The sequence below is a fragment of the Botryllus schlosseri genome, chromosome 8, assembly GCF_051294905.1.
Source record: "Botryllus schlosseri isolate E-star chromosome 8, Bs_hap1, whole genome shotgun sequence".
NCBI lineage: Eukaryota > Metazoa > Chordata > Ascidiacea > Stolidobranchia > Styelidae > Botryllus > Botryllus schlosseri.
This window is the reverse complement of record NC_137243.1, coordinates 12,513,656-12,538,443: the sequence shown is the minus strand read 5'-3', so window position 1 is coordinate 12,538,443 and position 24,788 is coordinate 12,513,656. Positions and strand designations below refer to the sequence as shown.

General features: G+C 40.7%; 2 protein-coding genes across 2 annotated transcripts; both read right to left on the bottom strand.

The window, feature by feature from the left end:
- Positions 1-3,424: 3,424 nt before the first annotated feature.
- Positions 3,425-15,268, bottom strand: LOC145444696 (uncharacterized). The gene is made up of 10 exons (XM_080322700.1): positions 14,980-15,268; positions 14,121-14,180; positions 12,251-12,335; positions 11,797-11,956; positions 10,454-10,529; positions 10,276-10,365; positions 9,313-9,450; positions 9,052-9,243; positions 8,837-8,920; positions 3,425-5,963 (listed from the first exon to the last, which is right to left on the bottom strand). The coding sequence occupies exons 1-10, from the start codon at positions 15,176-15,178 to the stop codon at positions 5,653-5,655; spliced, it is 1,395 nt and encodes a 464-aa protein (XP_080178826.1). The 5' UTR covers positions 15,179-15,268; the 3' UTR covers positions 3,425-5,652.
- A 2,166-nt stretch (positions 15,269-17,434) lies between these two features.
- Positions 17,435-24,166, bottom strand: LOC145444697 (uncharacterized). The gene is made up of 6 exons (XM_080322701.1): positions 23,501-24,166; positions 22,145-22,344; positions 20,831-21,037; positions 19,941-19,986; positions 19,570-19,720; positions 17,435-18,978 (listed from the first exon to the last, which is right to left on the bottom strand). Exons 1-6 carry the CDS (start codon positions 23,746-23,748, stop codon positions 18,943-18,945), a joined length of 888 nt encoding a protein of 295 aa, XP_080178827.1. The 5' UTR covers positions 23,749-24,166; the 3' UTR covers positions 17,435-18,942.
- Between the last annotated feature and the right edge of the window lie 622 nt (positions 24,167-24,788).

Here is a 24,788-nt window from a genome sequence, read left to right as displayed (position 1 = left end):
GGTTGAAAAGCACTGGCATAGGCGATATCGTTGCAATAACGTACGCGAGCTGTTGATCGCGTAATGTTGTTATGCGGCTTCGCGACATACGGTCCTGCGGACGGATATGTATAGTAACCGAACGCGAGTCGGACTCAGAAACATTGCTCTTTGAATTGCGTGGCACTCATTTGACAGCATCCATTCGGTTCAGAAACAGCGGAGTAACTGTTGTCATACATATATCCTCCGTAACACGATTCGGATTACACCATATCCGGAGATACCAAGGCATGAACGAACAGTAATCGTTCGTAATAAACCAATTTTCTAGGTGAGTAAATCAAAACTGAACCATAGTTGTACTATTGCAATATCTACTCACGCGAGAGCGATTAATATTATATTAGATTATGACTGATTTCCACCACCGCGAAAAGAAACTAGCAAGTATTCAGGGTGCGACAAGGAGATACTATCAACGGTCAGCACGTGGTGCACCAGACCTTTCACGGTGATATGCGCCACTTCATTTTTCACCATCTATGATAATAATATAATAATAATAATAATAATAATGTAATCTGACTTCGCCATGTCTTGCATAGGAATAACAATTTCAATGTATTACTGAAATTTTAAAAATTTTCTCCAATCTCGCCATTTTCCTTTGGGGGCAGGTTGCTTCCCGGATTATGTGTGTATTTACCAGTTTTACTGTGAATAAAGAATTTGATAATCAACGGTCAAATGTAGGAATCGAGAGAGAGAGAGAGAGTCTTTATTTTCATCGAACCAAAATACATAACAAACGGCAGTGAATGTGGTACAGAAAATATGCGTGCACAGTATTCGGTATTAGATAGGAATGATCGATAAGACCGTTGAAGGTCATCTAGTCTGATCACACCAGCATCAAACAGGTACACTTGACTCAGAACAGTCTGGCTGTAAAAAAATGTTTAGTTAGGAAAGGAAAATAGAAAAAAATTAAACAATGGTAGCAGATTATCAATGAAGCAATGTCTGGGCGAGGTAGGGCAACAGTGTTAGTGTAACGACAAGAGGTGATCAAGTAGGGCTTTTTTGAATCTATTATAAGGCAATTCACGGATATGTGATGGTAATGCATTCCAGATGATAGGTCCCGAGTAGTCGATAGATCTCTTAGTTAGGTTGCTATTGGGTTGGGGTAAGTAGACGTTTCCTTTAGACGAAGATCTCGTGTAATGGGAATGGACATGTTTAGCAGGTATGAAAAAGTCATCAAACACAGGAGGGAGACTATTGGAAAAATATTTGTGAACAACTTTTGATACTTCGAAGCGATACAGTTCATCAACTCGCAAAATACGATGCTTACGGTAGTAAGGCGATAAATTGGTACGTAAAGGTACAGATGAGATCAGCCGTATCGCACGGTTTTGCAGGGTTCGAATTCTGCACAGAAATGTTGTACATGCATTTCCCCATACTACGATTCCATATTGCAGATGCGAGTGGAAAAGAGAGAAGTAGATGGTTCGTAGTACTGATCCGGAAACCAAAGATTGGAGACGGGTCATTATTCCCACACACCGAGCTAGTTTTGATATTGTGCATTCAATATGCTGCTTCCAAGACAATTTGGAATCAATGGTGACGCCGAGATATTTTGCTGAGTCACATATTGAGATTTGTTTATGATTGATGTTCACAGTGAAATTATGACTGGCATTATTTAAAACGAGCATCTCGGTCTTATCTGGATTCAAACTCAGTTTGTTTGCTTGCAGCCATCTCGACACTTTTGGGAGTTAGTTTCGGTGTAGTAAACAAATTCTAAAACTTACGTTCAATCACCCTACGCAAAATGCATAATAATAAGTATTCATAGGAATCGAAGTGAATCTCTGATTACTAGGGCAAGTTTTTGCAACTTTTGCAACTTCTTTTTACAGCTTCTGGCAGCTTCCTAAATACCCAGAAGCTATGTAGTATGCTGTCATATGCTGTTTGGAGGAATTTTATATAGCAGCTTGTTGCAACTTTTCTCCAATTTTTCATGCAACTTTTTCCAACTTTATCGATTTTTCATGCATCTTTTTGCAACTTTTTCGATCTTTCATGAAACATTTTGAAAGTTTCTTCAATTTTTCACTCAACTAACTCTTTACTGGAAATATTTGGCATTATATGTAAATAGATCGATTGATTATTTCTTTGTCGTTTAAATTTGAGGTCATTCCTGATTTTACTTACCTTCAGGCTAGACCACCGAAAATTGTATTTTCACTGGGTCAGGTTTTTCAGGTTATTGATTTTGTTGAAGTCGCCAACACTGAGTTTTGCTACAATGCCTTGGATACGGATCGTTTCGAGCATCTCATGCCCTAATAATTTCAAGGAACTCGTCCATAACTTCAACTTTTTAGTGCAACTTATGTGGAAAATGAATGCAACTTTCCACGGATTTATTTGCAACAAAAACCTTCCCTACTGATTACTATAGCTTTTCATCGAAATAACCAAAGCGTAAACGCTTATAAACGTCACTCGTATTATTATTGATGTTGGATCGGAAGTCGCGCCTATCGTGGTTTATGCCCTTGTGCGTATGGGAAATGAATATATGGAAATAATAGCAACTATAGTCTGAGCTTGAGCTTTTCGGATCACGATCTCCCATATCGATTTCGCCTGCCGACACAAGTCATTTCTTTTTCACTGCTTGTCCTTTTTTGTGTTGTATTGTGTTACTCTTTGTCCAATGAACATTTACATGCCTCTTATTTACATGTCCAAGGCCAGTGGCTCTCAAACTTTTTAGAGCGCGATCAAATCTCAGTTTTATTAGCAGCAGGAAACCCATTTCTAATGCATGTATGCTCCGTTCGTACAGGCATGTGTGAAAAAACAGGGTGCAGAAAACCAAACGTACGCTTCACAGTTCTATGAAACATGATTCATTATAAAAAAGTCATTGATTGAGTGAATTTGGAGTCTCTGAAATTTTTCCATCATACATTTTCGTGTTGAGAGATATGCGTTCAATCAGTGGCCACTTACTAGTCACGAACTCTTCGACGGAATATTTCAAGCTCAAGGACCCCTTAATGACAACGTCACTGTGAACCACTAGTCTGGAGTGTGAGGCTTGTAAACGGAGCCATCCTATATGCGGGATTTATTGCCCTGTTGTTTGTTTTTGGATTTGTGATACAAAGAAACCCATCAATTGTGTGGCATGGCGAGTAACGCGTAAAAAAATTAAAATGCCCAGTCTGCCTACAAAGAGCACATTGCGGATGCGGAGAAACGATCTCTCGTTGTTATTTCCGCTTTGCCCTGGTTACACCACTCAGTCTCGCGGGACTTGTAACTTCGCGCCAACCACTTCCTAATCTGCCCCAGCCCGAGATATTCAAGACAACAATCGATCAGCAAAAACACATACGACATGAATTTATATTACCTCACAAATTTAATACAAAATATCAAATCATTATACGCGATAAGGTACCAGCTTCGCTCGTTTACATACGAGCGATTGAAGCCAAAATCGGCACGGCAATCCCCACGGCCACGGTCACGGTGATACAGGGCGATAACGCATTTCAGCGTTCTGTCAATCCCAAGTCGATCAGCACACAGATAAATTTAAATGCATCAAATGCGCAAGTCAGGCCATCACCGCACCCACATTGTAGTCTCAGTGCCACAGAGGAATAAGGCGTTTGAGATTTCTGTCAATCCACAGTCGAACGGGGCATTGGATACAATCCAACGGCGTAGGTTCCAGAATGTCAGACCATCTCAGTGCTTGCGGTTCTATTGTTAGACTTTGGAAATGAATTCAAACTGCTCGATGATGACGAACGAGACATTGTTTGTCTGCAGACGGTGAATAAAATTTTGCTGTTGCTTCCAAAAGTCGCCAGCATACAAAGAACGTTGATGACTAGGCTCATGTCGTATAGCGACACAGTAATAGCCCTCGAAACAGTGCCCGGAACCACCAGAGCCACGAGAAAGGCCACAATCAAGTCTGTCGAGACCGCGATGGTAGAACTCACGATGGAGCGGTAGATAATCGCGGATATGCTGTCTATTTCTCTTTTCTTGAAAACCCGTGCGCACGATCCCGCAACAATACGCCCCAAATGTCGCCTTGGGTGGGCGTTATGATTGTGGTTGCATTCCGGCGTTCGCTGTTCTTTTCTGATTTTCCTCGTGATGATCATAGGATATATGAACAGCAGCAAGAAATTGAACTGGGAAACAAATAGGAACCCGCCGAGGATGTAATAAGCGTTTAGATCCCAGAAAGTCAAAGAGTCTGTATTGTTCACCGTTTTCTTGCGTAAAACACAGCCATCCTTCTCACTGGTGAATTCGACCGGATACACAAATCCAACCGTCACGGCCACCGACGCAGCCGTGACAACCGACAGTAAAAACCAGCTGATACAGTTCGAGTATTTCCCCATGACTTGTTTCACCGTTGGGTGTGCGTATATGGCTCTGTGGCGAAGCCACAAGAAAAAGTACACCAACCACAATGATATTGAATACGCAGCGATGCCAAGGTCCATTATGACTTCACAGTAATGGAATAATTCTTCGTGGAAGAGCAGCTGACTGAAAACTAGCCTCGGCATGGTAGCGCCTACCGCCACTATGCATACCATGAATATATTTCCGCTGTCGACCTTTGTTTTGTCCGTGGACGATCTCCATTTCCGGGTCCTTTTACCGAAAATGATCATATTCGCAAGTACCCACATAATCGCAATAATCATTACGATGTTGATCGCTTGGAAAAAGTAAAGATACGCTCTGGAACTGCTGTCTTCATTTCCCGCGTTTTCTGACTCCACAGTAACACCATTGGCGACAGCATCGCTTTCCGAATTATTATCATAATTATAGCCCAAATATTCCATGTCAGTGCTGTTAGCCATGGTTGTTAAGCTGTCCCACGCTCCAAAGTGAAAGTTGAAAATCAAAGTACTCCCTGAATCGACGCAAATTAGATAATATGCAATACAGGATCTTGCGTTGACGATTTTACGGCCTTTCAGATTAAGCACTGCATCATGTTGTCTTGCATGCGATAGTCAGTGATTTCCGTCACATTAGAATGCCTATACCTGCGTTTAGACAAATACCGAAATCCGGCATATCTGGCATATCGTGATGTGGCCATCGCCCACTCATATGAGTGGGTGCGGATATTTCGGGAAGACAATCACCCACTCATACGAGTGGGTCGGGTCTCAGAGAGTTAAATGTAGACTATGACGTCAATCGGTCAAATGATCACGAGTGTTTGTTCAGTTCAGTTCATGCCAGGTTGACAAATGTTACCGATTTCCGACTTCCAACAAAACATTGAATCTTGATTTTGAATCCTAAATGTTGCATCTCGGAATCTCAAACTAGACAAGATCTGAATTGATTGTTTCTATAAAAGTCGATCTTTTGTTTGACGACAAATAATATAGGATGGCTAGAATAAGAATTTATTGCAATAGTGCGTTAGGCCTGCTGGAACTTATCTTTCCGCTCGACATTTGGCAGTATAACTGGAAAATATAACTGTCAATATAACCGGAAAATACTCCACGTTCGAGGAGAGCAAACAACCAAAATGCATTTGATGTATAGGTCTGCGTTACAACAAAAATGCAATCATTCATCTAATCTACGGGCGTTTCTTCGTTTGCCCCCTTGTGTTTTATACTGCCTTCTCATTTCTTTTCGGGATAACGGGGCATTTACCCGATGCATCGTTGTGTATGTTCTCGATAAGGTCACAGTTTTCTCTGGATTTTTACTCGTCCCTGGAATATCGTCCATGGCGCAATATTCGTTCGGTCGTTCGAGGCTGGCTTCTCTGCTGATATAGCCGCTGTCGGTCTGAAGATCCTTTTCACTTTTACTGCGTACGTCCAGTGGGAACACTGGAGAAGTTGGCATGGCGTATGCGTTTTCTTGGCTTTCTATAGAGGTAGACAAAGGCTTTTGAATGCAAATCTCCCATAGATAATGGGAAGGAATATCAATACTGCATGAACTTAGGCCAGGGGTCGGCAATCTTTTGTATGCAGCGTGCCAAAATGTTCAAAAATGCAAAATTAATACCAATTAGAGTGTCAAACATTTTTAATTTTGTCATATTAAGTATTTCAAGCAAGGTATCACACCAACCGCTTATCTGCAGCTGTCAGCGGTATCGGTCACGCCAGTGATTCTTAAATTATTGGTCGCTATCACAATAGACATATCGCTTAAATGTCCGTAATATTTTCATCATTTATTTTTAGTCGCGATAGATCGATCTTCTGTGGTTGCTTTGTTCGTTTCCAAGCCAACTGTGTTCGCTACCATGTCTAATCGGTGGCATGTAAATCGATGTTGTTATGATGATATGGCCTAATGCTGAAAAATGTGCCCATCCAGTATCAGTGTGTCATACAAGTCGGTTTGATGTGATATTCAGGTTGGTCGGACACTGGATTTGTCAGCCATATAGGTCGCGGTAAAGCGGTAAAGGTAGGGTTGCATTTAAAACAAACGGTGTTTTAAAACACTTTGTTTAAAACATGTTTTAAACATTGTTTAAACAAAGGCCTTTAAAAAAAAATTTTCAAGTTGTAAAATTATGCCATAATTGAGCAAATACTTTCCAAAAAACATGTTGTATGAGCCTACGGACAATTACCACCCGATATAGCCGACGTAGGCTATATCGATATGGGATGGTTGGAACCCTCAAAATAGTCGGTTCAACTATTGATAACTAACCTACGGATAGATACCCAACAACGGTCGTCACGCTTGCTTGCTCGGAGGAAAATACCGCTCAGCAATCTGAACGCAACGTAATTGCCAATCCCATAGCTGACGACCCGAGCGCTCAAATTGATTAAAGTTGATCATATTTGAACGCTACTGTCGCACTGATTCCGAAAATATACATTAAAATCCGATCGGGGCAATGGAACCGCCTCGAAATACACCTCAAAGTCTGAAAATTGGCATTGTTCTGAACAATCGAAGACACGCAAGGGTTATTGTTATGGTCATTGTGGTGCGTCGATGCGATTGTCTGGAACAATGCCGATTTTCAGACTTTGAACGCTATTTCGGGCTGGTTCTTTTGCCTTGATGAAAGTTTAATGTATATTTTCGGAATCAGTGCGACAGTAGCTTTCTAATAAGATAAACTTTATTTAATTTGAGCGCTCGGTTCGTCAGCTGTGGGATTGGCAATTACGTTGAGTTCAGATTGCTGAGCAGTATTTTCCTCCGAGCAAGCAAGCGTGACGACGGGTGTTGGGTATCTATCCGTAGGTTAGTTATCTATAGTTCAACATTAATAGTACATATATTTCGTCAAAGGAGCTATGTTTACCCTATATTTTCAATTGTCAATGCCACTCGACTATGACGTCACAATTGAAAAACAAAAACAAAACAATAAAAAACACGTTATATATTACGGCCTAGTTTTAAACATGTTTGTTTTAAATTGATTTTTGTTTTAAATGTAACCCCAGGCCGTCGCTCCAAATTTCGCTTACACGTACCAGACGAAACTAAAGAATATCTCCTTTCGTGAGACGAGCGCGATCCCAAATTCTCATTTCAACGCAGGGGCTCACTGTTTTCCTCGGCGGGTCTTATTTGATACGGAAGGCTCAAGCTGCGAGCGCTGGAGTATTCGGCGCTGGTCATTTCGGACAGTGGACGTTTCATTGTCGAGCGTTTTGGCCAACATGCGGCCGTTATTATATCTCAAGGTTTTATCGCCCCGAATCATTTTGCAAGCGTAGACACCGCACGGAGTAGCATGGTCGCATGTTGCCAGAAGGTCGTGTCTTGTATAGCGTGAAAATGACCAGACCAGCCCCGAAATGCCGATTCATATAATATTCGCATAGTGCACGCTACTACACTAAAGCATCCAAACGGTTTCATGCGATATTAAGTTCATAATTACCAATGAGGTTGGACTTATTTCTGTACATTACGCATATAATTTCTGGGGGTTCCCACATTATAACCAAGAAATCAGGTTCCACTAAATTGCACGAATCGCGGAAATTCTAGATAAATAAAATAGGCCCCCAAAGACTCTATTTTATATTGATTTACGAAATAAGATTGAGTCGCCTACGAGCTTTGTGCATTTTAAAACCTTCTGATTCACTTTTTGCTAAAAAATGGTTATAATATTTCGTTTGCGTAAAATCATTTGGTATATGAAAAATCATCTGGCGTGCCACAAATGGCACGCGTGCCCAGGATCGCCGACCCCCGATTTAGGCCATCTCTGGAGGCCCGGGAATCAATGACGCGTATAAACCGTCAACACCTTGAAATGGGGTTGCAGTTAAAATAAAAATCAATTTAAAACAAACCTGTTTGAAACAAGACCCTTGTTTAAAACATGTTTTTTAAGCCATGACGTCACGAATATTAAATTGTGACGTCATAGTGGATTGACATTCACAATTGAAAATATAGGGTAAATATAGCTCCTTTGACGAAATGTACAAGTACTATACCTGTTGAACCGATTATTTTGAGGTTTCCATATCGTCCCATATCGTATACGTCGGGTATATAGGATGGTAGTCATCCGTAGGCTCATACAACATGTTTTTTGGAAAGTATTTACACAATTACTATGGCATATTTATACATCTTGAAAAACACATACTTTTTTTAAAAGGCCTTTGTTTAAAACATGATTTAAAACATGTTTCAAACAAAATGTCCTAAACAACCATTTGTTTTAAATGCAACCCTAATTTGAAAGGGACTATTGATGTCAGTATTTTAATATCCGTTGGCGGCGAAAACGCACTTGCATTGTAATCAAATACATTATCAATGAGCTTGGGACTGATGCATATCATCGGAGAAGGTGCATCATCTTCAATCGCTGAATCTGAAAATAGAGGCAATAGCTTAGCTGGATGTGAGAGACACGGTTGTGATGAGGTTATGTCAGCTTCAACATGCTAGGGCGTGACGTCCATATTCACCGAATTTTGTAACCTTGGCGGATTGCGTCATTACCTAAAGATGATATGTTTTTAATCAAAGGCGGGCGATTTGATAAGCGTTCAGCTTTCTGAGATATTGTCTTGTATTCGGCGTTTGTTTGGTCGGTTAGTTCCGGCATTTCCACTGGCCCTCTGTACACGTCGTAGTCATAATTTTCTTGAGTGCTATTCTTGTTAGCTTCTTCTATGTTCTGATCTTCCGGATCTTAAACCAGAGTATAGCGCTAGATTTCTATGATACTAAACTAGACATAAAACCGTAGTTACAGGCTACCTGTCGATATTGTTCGAGGCACTTGTTCTAGTTCCGTGGGAATTTCGTATGTAGTATTAACTGTAGAGCCCTCCGCAATGCTTGTGACGGGGTCGGTTGCTGGTTCGTATGTACTTGGAAAGGTATTCGAAGCTATATCTGAAAATCGCAATATTCAAAACTGTTTATACCTCCGGTATATCGTAATCAGTGGTTCTATCATTCTCATCCGTTCAAGATAGCCCAGCCTTGAAATCATTGTAGGTACATAATGTAAGAGTCACATGAATTGATTGTATCATTGGATTATGTTCTGACATCGAAACTTCAGTAGGTACAAGACATACTGCGTAGCCTACATTGTACAGTGTACACTGCACGTGTACAGCTTGCTTATTAAAACATTCGTTCTCCACTTCTCTGTATTATAAGTATCCCATTCACCGAAGAATTGTTTGAAGCTGGCCCAGAATGGTATTATTATTCCCCACCGTAGTGGAACTAAAACCCCAATCGCACGGTGGATGCGGGGATCACATCATTGGATGTCGCTACGTAAGTGGAACAGCGGGCGGCCATAATGCACACAAGAGTTACATACGATCTACCAGGACCGTAACCGCCGCACCCCAAGCCCCCAATTGAGGGGATCTCGAAGGGGCCCAAAATTATTTTGTTGGTTGTTTGTTGGAGGGGATTCATTGAACTTGAAAATTTCCGTCGCGATTGGAGCAATTTCATCTCCCTAGAGGTCTAGATTAAATATGATTAGTAGGAGAAAATGCGCATATTTTAGAGAAATGATCATATCGGTCCCAGCATGCCATCACCACTCATCAAACATGACTATAGCTTTATAGGATAAGAGGTGGACCACAGAAAAAAATATTGAGAATCCCTGGTATATGTACATTGCAATGGTTCACGAGATGTGAATTAGATAAATTATGACACATAACGCTTGAAATGAAAAGAAATTCTTACATTCGTCCATTTGCCCCTCTGAAAAATTTCCGTAAACATTACTGTAGGTGTTTGAAGATTCGGCACCACTTTCATCCGATGTACGTGTACCTGGAAATGCGACATTATTGTAGTTTTGTATCTAGAAAGTAAGGATCAGTTCATGTATTCATCTCCTGTGATGAAGCCTACTACATACCTGAACAAGAAGGTCGTTCATAATCAGTTGAAGACTTGGTGAAATATGGGATCTCCGTATACGTGTTTTCTCTTGCCTGACGAGGTAAAAAATGTTTGGTAATATATTGGACGTGACCCTGACCATATTACGAAATTGGTATCGACTCAAATGTTAATCGCCCTCCCTACCCCGCTCTTGATTAACCTAAATACGCGAGGTGGTGCACGGACGACCACATGACATGGAAGTACACCTAGTAGGTACGGGTTCGATTCCGCGTCGGAGGTTCTTCCGGGTTCCTCTTTCCAGCTCGCTGTTCTTATGGCGACAAAAAAACACATAAAAATACCCGATAAAAGAGCCGCAGAATAAAAACTAACATGGACAAAGGAACTGTGACATTGGGTATACCATTCTAAGAGACCGCAACTGCAACCGCAACTGGTCGTTCGGCATTCTCCTATCTGTTCATTACATCGCATTGTGTCTCATCGCATTTTACATTGTGTGTGTCTTGTTCAGATGAAAATATAATCTGACGATTATTGATTAATGATTATTGATTCTTAACCATATGCCTAAATGCATTGTGAAAGTGCTGCTGGAGATGCGGTTTATGTATTAATCAGGACTCCGGGCCGCAATGATTGGGTGAGTGTACTTCTACTTCACAGTGCACAATCATCATCTCATCGAGTACACAATTTTATACTATTTAATCTAGACTAGATTATTATTCATGACAATTATATTCTTGGAATACTATATCACAGGCCAACTCTCGGATCTGAATATCTGACAGAAAACCTGATTCATTCCGGTGGGAGTGCTATTACGATTACACCTCGACTCTGCGACCATGATGCAAGTCAAGCGCAGAAATATCGGCTGCAGCATACCGTCTAACTCTAAAGTCTGTCATGACGTTGAATTGTTGATGCCGCCCAGGAAAATGTTGACACATATAGTCAGGCCGCACCAGGACCGGATCGTGTTACGTCATCACCGCCGCACTATAGTTGTGGTTTATAATTTTACTCAATGCATGTTTGTAATTGCAGATTGACCTATGTGTGTCAGGTGGGGTCCAACACCTCTCTGAAATAGGGGATGAAATGTAGGTCTTCAATTCACCAACATGCTCATTCTTATTGCCCATCTTAAATTACAGCGTCATAATGAAATGATGGTGTCTTGACACTTGATATTACCGAGAACAAGTTTTACGGGTAAACTCTGACAGGCTGTTGCTGAATTCACACACAATGTATTTCTGGTAAGGATGTCGTTCCTATTTTTCTAATTGACCCTTATGCATTTCCATTTTACAAAATATAAGCGGATGTCTAGGAATTCCTTACGCGTTGTATTCCTTCTTCTTCGAAATTCCCGTAATAAGCAATCGGTGCGGACTGGTTTTCGTTGGGATTTCGCGATTTTTGTTTCTTTCTTTTGATAACGAAGAGAGTCACGGAAACGATAAAAAGTATCACGATGGCGGCCGCTATCACGTATGGATACCTGAAATTTCCAAATGCGTTATCGTTATATATGCACGAAAACTGACAACGCAAGGATCTATTACGCAGAGACTCTATTAATAGATAGCCAACACGTAACAATACTTTGGTTCGTGAATAGGTATGTGTAATGCGGCACCGTCGTCTCTACCGCTAGCCATGAATTTGGATAACTTCGTCATCATCGATTCTCACGCTTTACTACTTGGCTCCGAGTTTTTGGCGTGGTTTTTCATGGACCCAAGTAAATATTTAATGACGAAAGAACCATAAGCAGCAAAGTATGGATATGTACCAGATATTCGGTGTTTCTGATGTGCGTCCCAATAAGAGTGTAGTATCGTTGGCTGTAGATGGAGATCCTTCATCGTAGAAAGAGACTAGAATGCAAAACGGCGCTGTTAATTCTATACCTGGATCGTAAGACCATACACAGATGGCTATTTTAACGGTATCGGTAACGGATTCGAATATATATGCCAAAAGATCGACACTCATGAAGGATTATAGGGTGGTTTAGATTTGTATACATCCATATAATTCCAAATCATAACTTCTAGATCTACTAGAACAGGGGTGTCAAACACACGGTCCGCGGGCCGCATCCGGCCCGCGATGCGATTTTGAAAAATGCCTGTATTATCCAACACATTACTAACAAATGTTGAGATTTTTAGTACGAAATACTTTCATTAAACAATCCCTGAAGACAGAAGATGTCGAGTGTGTTCATATAGGCTACATTATAACCACCCGAAAGCGATGTTGTGGTATCACTCTAGTCACCATTAGGAGCAAGTCGCAGCAATTGATGCCAAATTCAGAGAAGGCAAAATAAGTGCACAGTGAGTTCAAAGAAGTGAAGTGAAAACGTCAGTCAGATACCGGTCTATACATACATGGAGAACATAATTATGACTCAAAAATATAATTTAAATATCTGCTGTGGTCGCATTCCTTGTTCGCTCATGAGTCAACAGCTCCTCGGCCTTCAGAGAAACCCAAATTGCGATACCATAATATTGAATCAAAGTTCAACGTCTGCGTTCACGGTTAAATCGCTTGTATCTCTCACAATGCATAGGCCTACACAGGTGACAGATTACGACGAAAAAAAAGCAATCATATCATTATGCCCCAACGCATATCGTCAGTAAAGTAGCTGTTTTATCAGTTTATCAAACTATTCAACTGGCCAATCATCGTAATTTTGTCAAATCCATTGTTTACGAATAAAGGTGTTGATAGAATAGAACCATATGGTCCGTGACATACCATACATACTTATTATTTCGCATATAAGCTTCAAACTGTTGAGTATTCACGTGACAAACACGGTCAGGGATTTTCAAGTAACATTTTGGAATCATTTGACTGGTCCGGCCCGCGAGTACTCGGAAGGTTTGAATCCTGCCCGCGACGCAAGTTGAGTTTGACACCCCTGTACTAGAATGGCAGTTCTTCGAACGCGGCGATTTCCCTTATATAGTTGAATCAACCAAAATTACACAACCGCTGCGATTTACAAATATCTTTCCATTGATGGTACGGGTGTAGCTCTTAGTGGTAATCAAATTATAGATATACATGGCCCTATCTCGGGTTTGATCTAATATGCACTCTATGCTTGCAATTTAAAGGGTGCATAAAGTGACTGGATTATTTAACACCCACGAGATTGTCTCGGTGGTCACAATCCATCATTTGAAGATGACACAACAAACGGTCTTGATTCAATACATCGTTAGTTACATTGTGATAGATTACCACGCATTGCATATGATCGAAATATCACTGATAATCTCGAAAGTTGTTCTCTTTCTTTGTAGACACGCGGATGTACGTCATATATCCGCTCATTTAGGTAAATCGCGAATACATATCAGTCATCACATATCGTTCTTCACTATGGTAGTCTGCAGCTGCAGTTAATTTAGGTTAAAATACGTAATTCAAGTACAACGTGGCAACTGACGTATTTCCAATCGATATGCTACTTTCAACAAAATATAAATCTTTCCGTACCCAAGAACATGTATCTATAGTTATAGTTCACTGACAATGTCCACACCCCCTTATATGAGTCTCACATGACTGTGAAGGGGCTCACCCGTGGTTGCATACCATATTATCCAGAACGACGAGATTTCCTTATAGAAACTGACCTGATGTTTGTTCCTTTATCTTTGGTGTAGAAGCAGTAACCGTGACTTCTTGATAAGTACCTGTAGCAAAATGTAATAGGTTATTTACATTGTACCTACATGAAGATGACACCATCGCCTGGGCTGATTTTCCTAAAAATGACCAATAAGCTAGATACTGATCCCACGCGAGCTGTCTAGTCGGCAAATTGTAAATAGAAAAGGTTGAAATCGAAAGTGTTTCATGGGTCAGACCACTGAACGCGCGTAGATCTGAATATTGCTTCATATAAATTATAATGACATTATTGCTTATCTGTATGGAATCGCCATCAATTACAAAATATTCGAACTCCAGTCCAGCATAGACGATAGTCGCCCAATCCACGCTCTATAGTTGAAACCTCCGGCTGGTGTTCAGTTCAATTCAGTTTCATTAATAATTTCTTCAGCTCAAAACATCACAAGATTGCGATAAACTGAAAAGACGAGACGGGTGAAGGCTGACATTGAAACCCCCATTAACGTACGTACGCGTACATGTATTATTTCAAAATGGCAGTGAGGCATGTATAGGCCGTCTGATAAATTCACAAACACTCAGACCAGCATGTATGTAATTATGTTCGGTTATTTTACTTGCAAAGGATGGTAGCCTACCATCCAATAAATTGTAAATACGTCGGTGCTGATCAAACGACAGTATGTCACCAGCATTGCGCCAAGCCAATGGAAGCATTGCAACACCGCCACAAGCGAGACTTCGAGGGTACAGATATTTACAGAAGCCAGGGATATCTAGAAGTTCTAGATATCCCTGACAGAAGCATTTCGTCTAATTATAGTGAGTGTGACTAATTGGACTACAGCAAAGACTTACAGTTTGCTAGATCACAATATTCCCATCTCTTTGTCTTGTCTACCGTGTAACACCAAGGTCCTTGCAGATCATCGTCTGGATTACGACAGAAGTTGTGGTGCCGATCATTCTCCAGTGGAAGAAATTTAGGCATATGAGGAGTCGTGGAATCCCATCTTTGGCATATTATATTGCTCACTGTGTGATCGCAATCTTTCATGCTTGTCGGGTTGTATTAAATATACTATGAGTCGACGAATAAGTTCTGTTTATATATCACATAATTATTAACATCCCTTTATGCTATCTGACTACGTTATGAAGTCCTTCCAACGGATTACGATCCCAACGCTAAACTGACATCTGATACGTTATACAGAAACATTTCCAACGACGCAGCATCCCAACGCTAAACTGACATCTGATGCGTTACACAGAAACTTTTCCAACGACGCAACATTTCAGCGACCCAGTTGCAAGACAGCTTTCGTAAAACGTCTGTACCGTTGCTTGACACACTGATGTGAAACCAGGTTGGTTTGTCATGTGACATCGCGTAAAGCCGACGAATGCATGTCTTTTTGGACTTCGGCCTGCGTCTAATATTGCTCCGTAGATGGGAATGCTAATGATAATTCTTGAAATAATGATGACGTATCGGTTGATCATAAGTTTAGATGTGCTAAAACCGGTTGATTTAATTTGCATCCCTTGTCAGGTCTTGAGGTAGCCGTAACTGATGTATGTTACATTCCAAGATCGAGACTTCGTTTTTCTGTTTCACTAGTTTTCTACGCTTTCAAGACACAACACCAATCTACTGAAGGCTGGAATACTTCTTGGTAAATCGCGAATGTCACAGTCTTGCAAAGCAGTTTTTTAAAGGTCAAATCATATGCTGCGTTTGAAATCCGCATGATATGGACTGTGCTCAAAATGAAAGTGAGTTTTAAACATTTCACTTGTTTCGAACAAGTTTTTGATTTTATTTTGTAAGTTATGACCCACTAACATCCAAAATTCTAATATTTGGTTCATTTGTAAGCATGTGCAATGTGCATTGTGAAATTGTGCCCGACATATAATACCAGCAAGTTATACGATAGCTGTAGGCTAGTCAAGAGATATTTCACGCGACAAAATCGCCAAGTTGTGCGGCAGACTGGCCTACATTGAACAGGAATTGCTCGACTTTCTCGCACCACGCGTCATGGCCAGCTATGCACAATCAAGCTTAGTGTATATTCAAAATGCGTCATACTGATAATAATTTTCTGGGATCGCAGAGCTTCTGCAATGCGAAACTAATTCCATGCTATAGTATCTCAAATAAGTGTGTTTCATTGGTTTGAGTTATACGGTCAAAGATTTCGAATGTGACTATTAGCATCCGATGATCAACCCAAAGTGTCAGAGAAGAGATTCGGTAACAAACAACAGATATTTGTATTTAACCAGATGCTAAATTTCAACTTTAATTTTAATATCACCGACGTCGCCGGGGGATCTCTCACGAAAGTAGCAATTGATATACTCGCTCTCAAAGTCGGGAATCGGCAATCGGAATAGTTAGTGTAACTGCTATCTTAAACTGCCGCCAAAAGTTGGGGTAACTACGGGAAAATTGACCCCTTCTTCATAGGTTCCGCATGCTGTACGGAGGCAGTTCGTTTTGAAGTGAAACGGGCTGACCTTCCTCTACCAACCCAAAGGTGATAGAATGATACGGCACCACAATGTCATCGGAACTACTGCAGATGATCAAAGATAGTCAAAGCGACCGTTTTTGCTAGCCTAGAATGCGAATGAATCTCGAAATATTTCCTTGACCCAGGAGGGCGTCTGATTTCAAAGACTATACTCCAAGTCGTTTCGACACCATCCTATCCTTTCACTGTGTCGCAGTCTTGCGGTGTTTTGAAATGATGAAATCCCTAATAAAACTGATACTGGTGCTGATACTGTGCTGTTGCAGTGGAAGCAAAGCGGGTGATGCATCACATATTTTCCAAATTACATAAGGGATGGAACGGAGGTCACGTTACGATAGTGCAACATAGAAGAAATGCGTGAGAGTAATTCCGCAAAGGGTTAAGAAATGATGGCGAGTGATATCGGTTCCACAAATAAATGTAGCTGTAGCTAGAGTGCAATGGTAGCTTTCAGTTCCTGAAAATCCCTTAATTGCAGTCCGAATAAGGTGGCCTTCGGAATAAAATGAAATGGCATGATGGCAAAACTTTTTTCATTCTTTCATATTCAATTTGAGCCCACGTCATATTTCAAGCACAGGCCCCTTTCAAGATCGATCCGAAATCGGCCCAGACAGATAGCCTATACTCGATATTGCGTCACAGCCCTAGTTGTGATGTCGCTACTTATATACATTACATCTGCCGTCTGTATTCTTCTAACTTCGACCTGTGGTGGGGTTGAAATCAGTTGAGGATTGATAATAATAATTTGGAGACAGAGATAGCAGCGTGGTATCAGAAATGATCAACGAATCGACATCTTATACAAAACTGGAAGTCAAAAGCACTACTAAATCACCTTCGTACTATTATTATTCTTAGCATACATCGACAACAGCGGCGCTAATCGCCTATTCAGGCCTTGTGCGCCACGACAATGCATTTGATAAAGTTCATGCGGTGTCTATCCTTTTAATTTATGGAGACTTCGTCGTGCACGCGCGCGGCGCGCTTCCACTCTTCATACGCTTTCGCTGTTTTGCGTCCTTTTTCGGGTCTCTACTGCTGACTTATGAGTTCGGCTAACTCTTCTACTGGGCTTTTTAGGAGGCTGCGTTCACAACGGGATCGGCGATGTGGAGACCAGATTAACCTCCGACACGTACAAACAGGGCGGTGCCGAGGCTAGAACCAGCAACCATTGGTGTCGTGGCGGTGTCGCTTAGCACTAGGGGTGTTCAAAAATTAATTTTTTTCTCAAATTGTACTGACTACTTAATAAAATTGTTAGGTTACCTAATAAAAGCCCACACACCAAATTATAGGTGCAATTCCAGCCAGTAGCCGCATTGCTACAAGAGAAGGAAGTTTCTATTTTTTATATAAAAATTAATAAATAAAAATTTCAAGATTTTCTGTTCACTCCATGAAAGTGTTAGGTTGTCTATAAAAACGATGGACGCGGAGTTATTGCCGTCGAAAAATTTGGATTATCAATAAAATAGTATTTACGGTGACCAATTCTTCAATTATTTATTATAGGTGTGCCCACAGTAAATACTATTTTATTCAAATCCGAATTTTTCGACGGCAATAACTCCGCTTCCACTGGTTGGAATAGAACCAAATTTGGTTAAAATCGTTTCTATAGAGAACCTAACACTTTCGTGGGGTGGACAGAAAATTTTGAAATTTTTGTTATGTTATTTCTATATATTAAATAGAAACTTCTTCTCCCGTAGCAATGTGGCTATACTTGCTGGAATTGAAGCAAAATTGGTGTGTAGACTTAAATTAGGTAACCTAACAATTTTATCAAGTAGCCAGTACAATTTGAGAAAAAAGTAATTTTTGAACACTCCCACTTAGCACATTGCGCCTCTCGCTTCACCGCGCGGCATTCATCATGCTGGCATATGATATCAAAAGGCTCCACACCGGAATTAACTTATTTCAATCACTTGGAAGAAATTGAATTGTCTTATTTCGAAGCCCCACTGATTCATTATATAAGTGATAAAAGTGATAGATAACATACATTAGTAGTTTATTATGAAACAAAAGAAGCTATGAATAATAGCCTGCTTGCTACCTACAAAACGTCCTACAATCAATATGTCTCCAATTCACTCCGGTTATTCCGAAATCTCATTGATTTGATGAGCGTAAAAAATAAAGGTTATGTACAGTAAGCTACATAGATACACATGCCTGGTACGTCACAATTCAGCGAGGCGCATTTGCAACATACAATAATTTTAATAATTTCCTCTGTTGTAGCAGGGGTGTCTTACGATGATATGACTTCTTCGTGCGTCCTGTATGCCTGTAACAAATTAACATATATATTCCAAAAATATGTCGATATACGTGGTCACTATAATAGTCAGTACAGATAGTCGTACATCAAAAATAGGCTATCAAATATGCCGAACCTCAAGTGTGGAAAGTATCTCGCCGACTATGCCCAGCCCACATTCAAGTCGAAATACATGCAACTTCTGCTGAATAAATATTAGCCAGCCCTCAAGATTACCGGACCACGATCTTATATGTCGATCACGCCTGCCGTCACATGACACCTCATTTTGTTGCTTGTTCTTGTTTTTTTTTTACATTCCATTCATTGTACTATACAGTACTATACGTAAGCGTAATTTTTTGATGAACAATTTGTATTGAATATATATAGTCATCATAGTCATAGTCACGCCAAGCGGAAAAAGTGACATAGCCTATACGTTTGATACTGAATTGTCAACACTTTCGTTTGTGAATAATCGTCTATAAGGCATGCGGTTATAATGTTATACACGTGTCGGAAATTTGAAGTATTTGGACACATTCGCGTTTCTGCGTCTGAATTGCCCTCGATATCCGGTAGTATTATGAATGATATACGAAAGGTATTTCTTACCGTCGTGTTACTGCTGACGTTCTCGTACATCGCTATACCATGAGAAGTCACAATTTTAGTTTTTCGTGTCGTGACTTTCTTGCATCTGTGTTTGAAACACAAGTAGATCGCGACCAGTACCACCGCTCCGATGACTCCGAGAAATGGATACCTGCAAGGAAAACACGATTTGCAATCAGATATGATATATGCAAATGAAAGGCTTTATATATAATTTTCCCAACATACACAAATTCATGTATATTTCAAGCTTTTATATAGAATGCCTTAGCCGACATACTACAAAACCAACCAAATGAACAGTTACAAACCAATCTCGTGATGGCATTGTTGTTATGGAATTGATATGGTAATTATGAAGAATAACTCACCAGAGCCATGTTTTGAACGAGATCGTGAGAGTGTGTGGGCCATCGCCTGTAATAAATTTTACGTCAAATGCAGTTTCTGACGCCGCATTCAGTTTTTTCGTATTTAAACACATCAAGCAACAAGTACACATATTCTATTGATTGATTTAACCTCTAAACCTTGATTTGAACATATATATATTGACACGGATGGATTCTTAGGAAACTCCATACTAGCCACATGATAACAGATATTAGCGGTGCCTAATCGATGCTTATTTATTCCGTGATGAGATATCCAATCACTAGACAAAGATCGAGAGTGTCATTCAACTGGAGTTTTTCATAGTATTAGCAGCAGAACTTATGTCGCGTATTTCAACTTAATTACAAGTAGAAATAGTGATATTCAAGTCACGCCAAGACTACTTAAAGAAGACGAGGAAAACCGAAAGTCCGACAATAAGCCTATACTCTATAAAGCAGTTCGAAAAGATAGAAACGTGGAATGGACTTTTGCAGGCGACAACTTTCGAAATTCAAGAATGCATCATTGCGAATATCACAGAATGATTTCATTCTTTCAATTTAATACGAGGTTGGTACATCGCCTGATTTTATACGCTGAATATTCATCCTTCAGAGTGATTCAAATCCATGTTACTTTATACCCAACTTGCAAAAGGCAAATGGTTAGGCTTGGCAGAGTGCGGAATTGGAGCAGTGAAAGTATAGTCTAAAAGCAAAACAATTAACGAAGTATAGGGCACGTAGGGAAAACATACTTGAGAGCTCCGAAAAAGTAGAAGTACTTCGTTGCTGACCTCTTCTTCATTCAAGCTAATGACACGGCGAAAATACAGCCTACCCTTCTCGTATACTTTAATTAGACAGAATATCATCACACTTACAGTCGTTAACGTCGCAGTACTCCCATCTGACTCGAGGGTTGGACGTGTAGCACCAGTGTCCTCGAAAATCATCGTCCGGATTCCGGCAGAAGTTGTGCGATCTGTCGCCTATCGGAGGGAGACTTTTGGGCTCGTGCGGGAATCGCTCGTCCCATCTCTGACAGGGGATCCCCACTTTGGTATAATTGCAGTCCTTTATCGGGGCATCTGTGGGTTATTGAAAAAACGCATTGACTATTACTAGGTCAGGAGAATGTTGACTGGTATTCAAATGTGGTCAAACTAGTCAGTGTTGCTACTCAAGAGAAACGCAGATCTGAAGTTCTCACAATGGTGGATGGTCGTGGATTAACAAACGCCAACAACATTGGAACGCCATCGGAATGGATTGGTAAGACCCCTATTCTGGATGGCCGAAACTACGTCGGCGCGATTAAAATCGGGGATGATCTGATGCCTAACACATCACGAAAATCGATGGGGAGGCCGAACACGAACCCCAGGTACCAATACTGTGGGAAATAGCTTCTCTTGGGCATATGTTACAAGTATGTCCGCGGACCTATGGCACTCACATTAATAATCACAACCAGGTTGTCAAGTACGTGAAAAGCACTGCTGAATGCGAAAGTGGCAACTATTATAATGGATGTCACTGTTGTATCTGACAACGCCGACCTGGATAAAGAGAGGAAAGGCAAAGTGGAGAAATACTAGACTGCACATATCGTGCAATGGGCAAAATCGCGAACAAAGACGGAGGAGATACGTGTCGCCGGTATAGTGCTGGATTGAGAGAGATTGAGAGAATCCTGAGACGGTAGAAGCGCGGAAGAACTGATCAAATCTGTGGGCATGACAGTCGCCCACCTCCGGAAAATGGCAGCAATCGTATGCGATGGAGGTTTCCACGAATGAATCATGTGGATCAAGTCAACTTACCGCATTGCTCGAAGGCCGCGATATAGACGATGAATTGCTCGAGAGGGTGACGAAGCCCCGAAGGCTCCGACGCGAATTATGGGTTAAGCTTTTCCAGTTCTTTTGCAGAACCAAAGCGAATAAGGCATAATTAGGACTGCGGCATTTGCATGGTGCGTTAGGAGGGTCTGTGACCGAACTAACACAGCACTATATACAGCACTAGGCCTTTATAAGCAATAAACCGACACGCTGCTCCGTGAATTGGACTCGGACTTGACTCGGTGGTGAATTGAAAACGACTCGACTTGACTCGAGTCAAATCTGTAGAAGTGAGATTCACTTGTGACGTAACTCAGAACCTTGTGACTTTGGTACAACCCTTGGCATTACCTGTTTTGAATCGTATCGTAAATCCTTTTCCCTGGAAACGATCGTCCGATGTGAAGTAAACATCCAATGTGGCATTGTCGAGGTCGCCCTTCTCCAAAGTGTATTGGTCGTAGAGTAAGTCGTCCGCGTGTTCTTCGCATAAAGCGCGTGGAATGGGCGGGGATATATTTCCATTTCCGGTTATTCGAAGACCATCGGCGCTACGGGAAAAGTTGAGCACAAGTGCTCATCACAAAATAATTGCAAGAACTATAATAATTTAAGGGCTGCTTTCCGACTCAGTATGTTTGGACGCCATGGTGAAATTGCATTAGATTCAGAAAGTAATTAAGTCTTCGAAAGTTTAGGAAATATAAAGGAATCTATATATTCTATTATCGATACTAGTGGTTCCCAAACTTTTTTGTTTATCGCTCCCATAAAAGCTAGAGGTCATCAGCAAGGAAGTACTTCAATTTGTTCGTGATACTCAAGTAGGTCTACTCTATATACTAGTTTCATTTACTCATATAGTCCTGTTTGTATACTACTTCTAGGCTACTTCAATGCATATGTGGTATAGATAGAGTGCAGACAACCAGTTGTAGCCTCCGCAGTTCCATTAAACACAATTCAACACAAAATAAGTCGGTATATCTAGAACTTCTAGATATCCCTGCAAAAAAGTTATCGATTCAGTGAGGTTGATGTCGCTGAAAGTTCTTCTTCATAGTATTTTAATAAAAGCCTCTTTTGTATTGTACGAACCAATGTTCATCCATCTGTATTGTAGTCACGAAATCCTTGCAGGACATTTTCAAGCTCACGGTATCATCGAAATTTGCGATTGATTTTATTTAACCAAGCTCTGAACATTCAACAATAATGTGCGCCCTTAGCATGCGAACAGGGCCACTCCAGTGTTTGTAAGGGTCCAATTAGACTTTGATACCACGCCCTGACATTAACCCTATGCGAATTGTACATTTTCCTATATATGACTGAGAGACATTGATTTTAGGAGAAGAAAAATTTTGACATATCCGTTTATAAAAGGACCAAGACGGCCTTTCCGTCATAACTCGATATTGGAGGTTGTTCGAGCAGTTACGTTAGTTCGCGAAAATCGTAAATTTGAAAAATATATATTGTCATATTTTTCGAAAACCCCCACCGCTTTCAAAAGGATGCATGTATTACTGCGACCACAGACGGGGTCGTAGACAGGATGACAAAAATTGAGTTGTGTTTGAAATATCATTATGACCTCACAAAACCCCATGTGTTTCTGTTCGTGTTTGTGCTCACAAATAACCTTTCATAAAAGTTCGTGTCCGCAACATGCCAAATTCCAATATGCTCAAGTTGATGACTCACCAATCCGTAAATTGTACTCTGTCTTTGTCGGTTTTGTTCGCAATGTTATTTAGAGAATGAATTTTCAGCCTGATATCGCCTTGCGCCACTATTCTCCAATGACAAGAAGTGTTTGCGTCATATCTGTCCGGGAAATTTGGCGAGTTGATCCACCCGTCTGATTCTGTGATGATTGAGACATCTTTGGAACATGTCCAATTCGATCCACAAACGGTAACGAATGCAAGGAGGTATATATAGCATAGCATAGTATTCTGATCTACATTAGCTTTGCTGCAAATAGTGACTGATGCATGATATAAATTAATCAATGTCTTCCGTTTTCATATGGATAGCCTACACGTTACAGATTAAGGAACCGTGACGAGTGTTATCTAATACTCAAAACTAAATCCACCATGCGGACATCTTCAAACGTAGGCTATTAATTGATCTGTTTTCGCGGAAATGTCATTTAGTCGCATTACAGTTATCCAAATCCTTTGCGACTTGCAATGAGAAAATTAGGCATTTCAGAATGAATGCCGCGCCCGTGCATTGGACAGATTTTCTGTTATCAGTGAGATGCATCTTCAATTCCTTGACACCCCTCTTATGATTGAGCAAATGTACATCGCTTCCACATGTCTTGGCCCATAAGGCGCTCAACAATTGGAATCCAACATCAGTCACGAGATGGGTTATTTTCGATAAATGTCATTGCATGGGTTTGGGCCTGGAACAATATTTGAGACACCATAGGGCAGTGGTCGGGAACCTATGGCTCGCGAGCCATACATGGCTCTTTTCTGTACAAGATATGGCTCTTTGCCAAATATTTAATTTCGCACTGAATTGACCAGTTTTGCAGCAATAGTTTGAAAATTTTCAATGCCAGAATTATTAGTCTCGTGAAAGTATAAACATGTCTTTGATAGGTAAAGATAATGCCGTCGTCGGGTTTAGGGGCTCGTACCCCTATTTCCAAATTCCTCAAATTTAAGTTGCTGTCGCGCCGGCGACCAATATCCCATTGCGAGTTTGATGTACCCGACACAAAATCTTGGATTGCACGATAAGTTGATTGATCGAAGAGAATAGCAAACATGGCGATGTCCATATAACAATGCAGTTTTCAACAAGCATTGTCTTCCTGATCTACGGCGCGGAATGAGCTGCCGTGGACGTTACTTTCAAAATTACATACTTGAATTACAAACAACGTCATAGCTATCCACGTTCTTGATCGGTAAGTAGCTATGTAGGACCCGAGATAATGTGTAGGTGTGCAGTGCAACGTTATATGTTA

Bases quoted from the DNA above. Each gene is read 5' to 3' on its own strand.
- LOC145444696 (XM_080322700.1), bottom strand. From the start codon at position 15,178: ATGAAAGATTGCGATCACACAGTGAGCAATATAATATGCCAAAGATGG. The intron at 10,530-11,796 runs GTAAGGAATTCC...TTACCTCGTCAG, and splicing joins AAGAAGAAGGAATACAACGC to GCAAGAGAAAACACGTATAC. The intron at 9,451-10,275 runs GTAAGAATTTCT...TGCGATTTTCAG, and splicing joins AGAGGGGCAAATGGACGAAT to ATATAGCTTCGAATACCTTT.
- LOC145444697 (XM_080322701.1), bottom strand. From the start codon at position 23,748: ATGCTATGCTATATATACCTCCTTGCATTCGTTACCGTTTGTGGATCG. The intron at 21,038-22,144 runs GTAATGCCAAGG...AATAACCCACAG, and splicing joins TACGATACGATTCAAAACAG to ATGCCCCGATAAAGGACTGC. The intron at 19,987-20,830 runs GTAAGTGTGATG...AATTTATTACAG, and splicing joins GTACTGCGACGTTAACGACT to GCGATGGCCCACACACTCTC.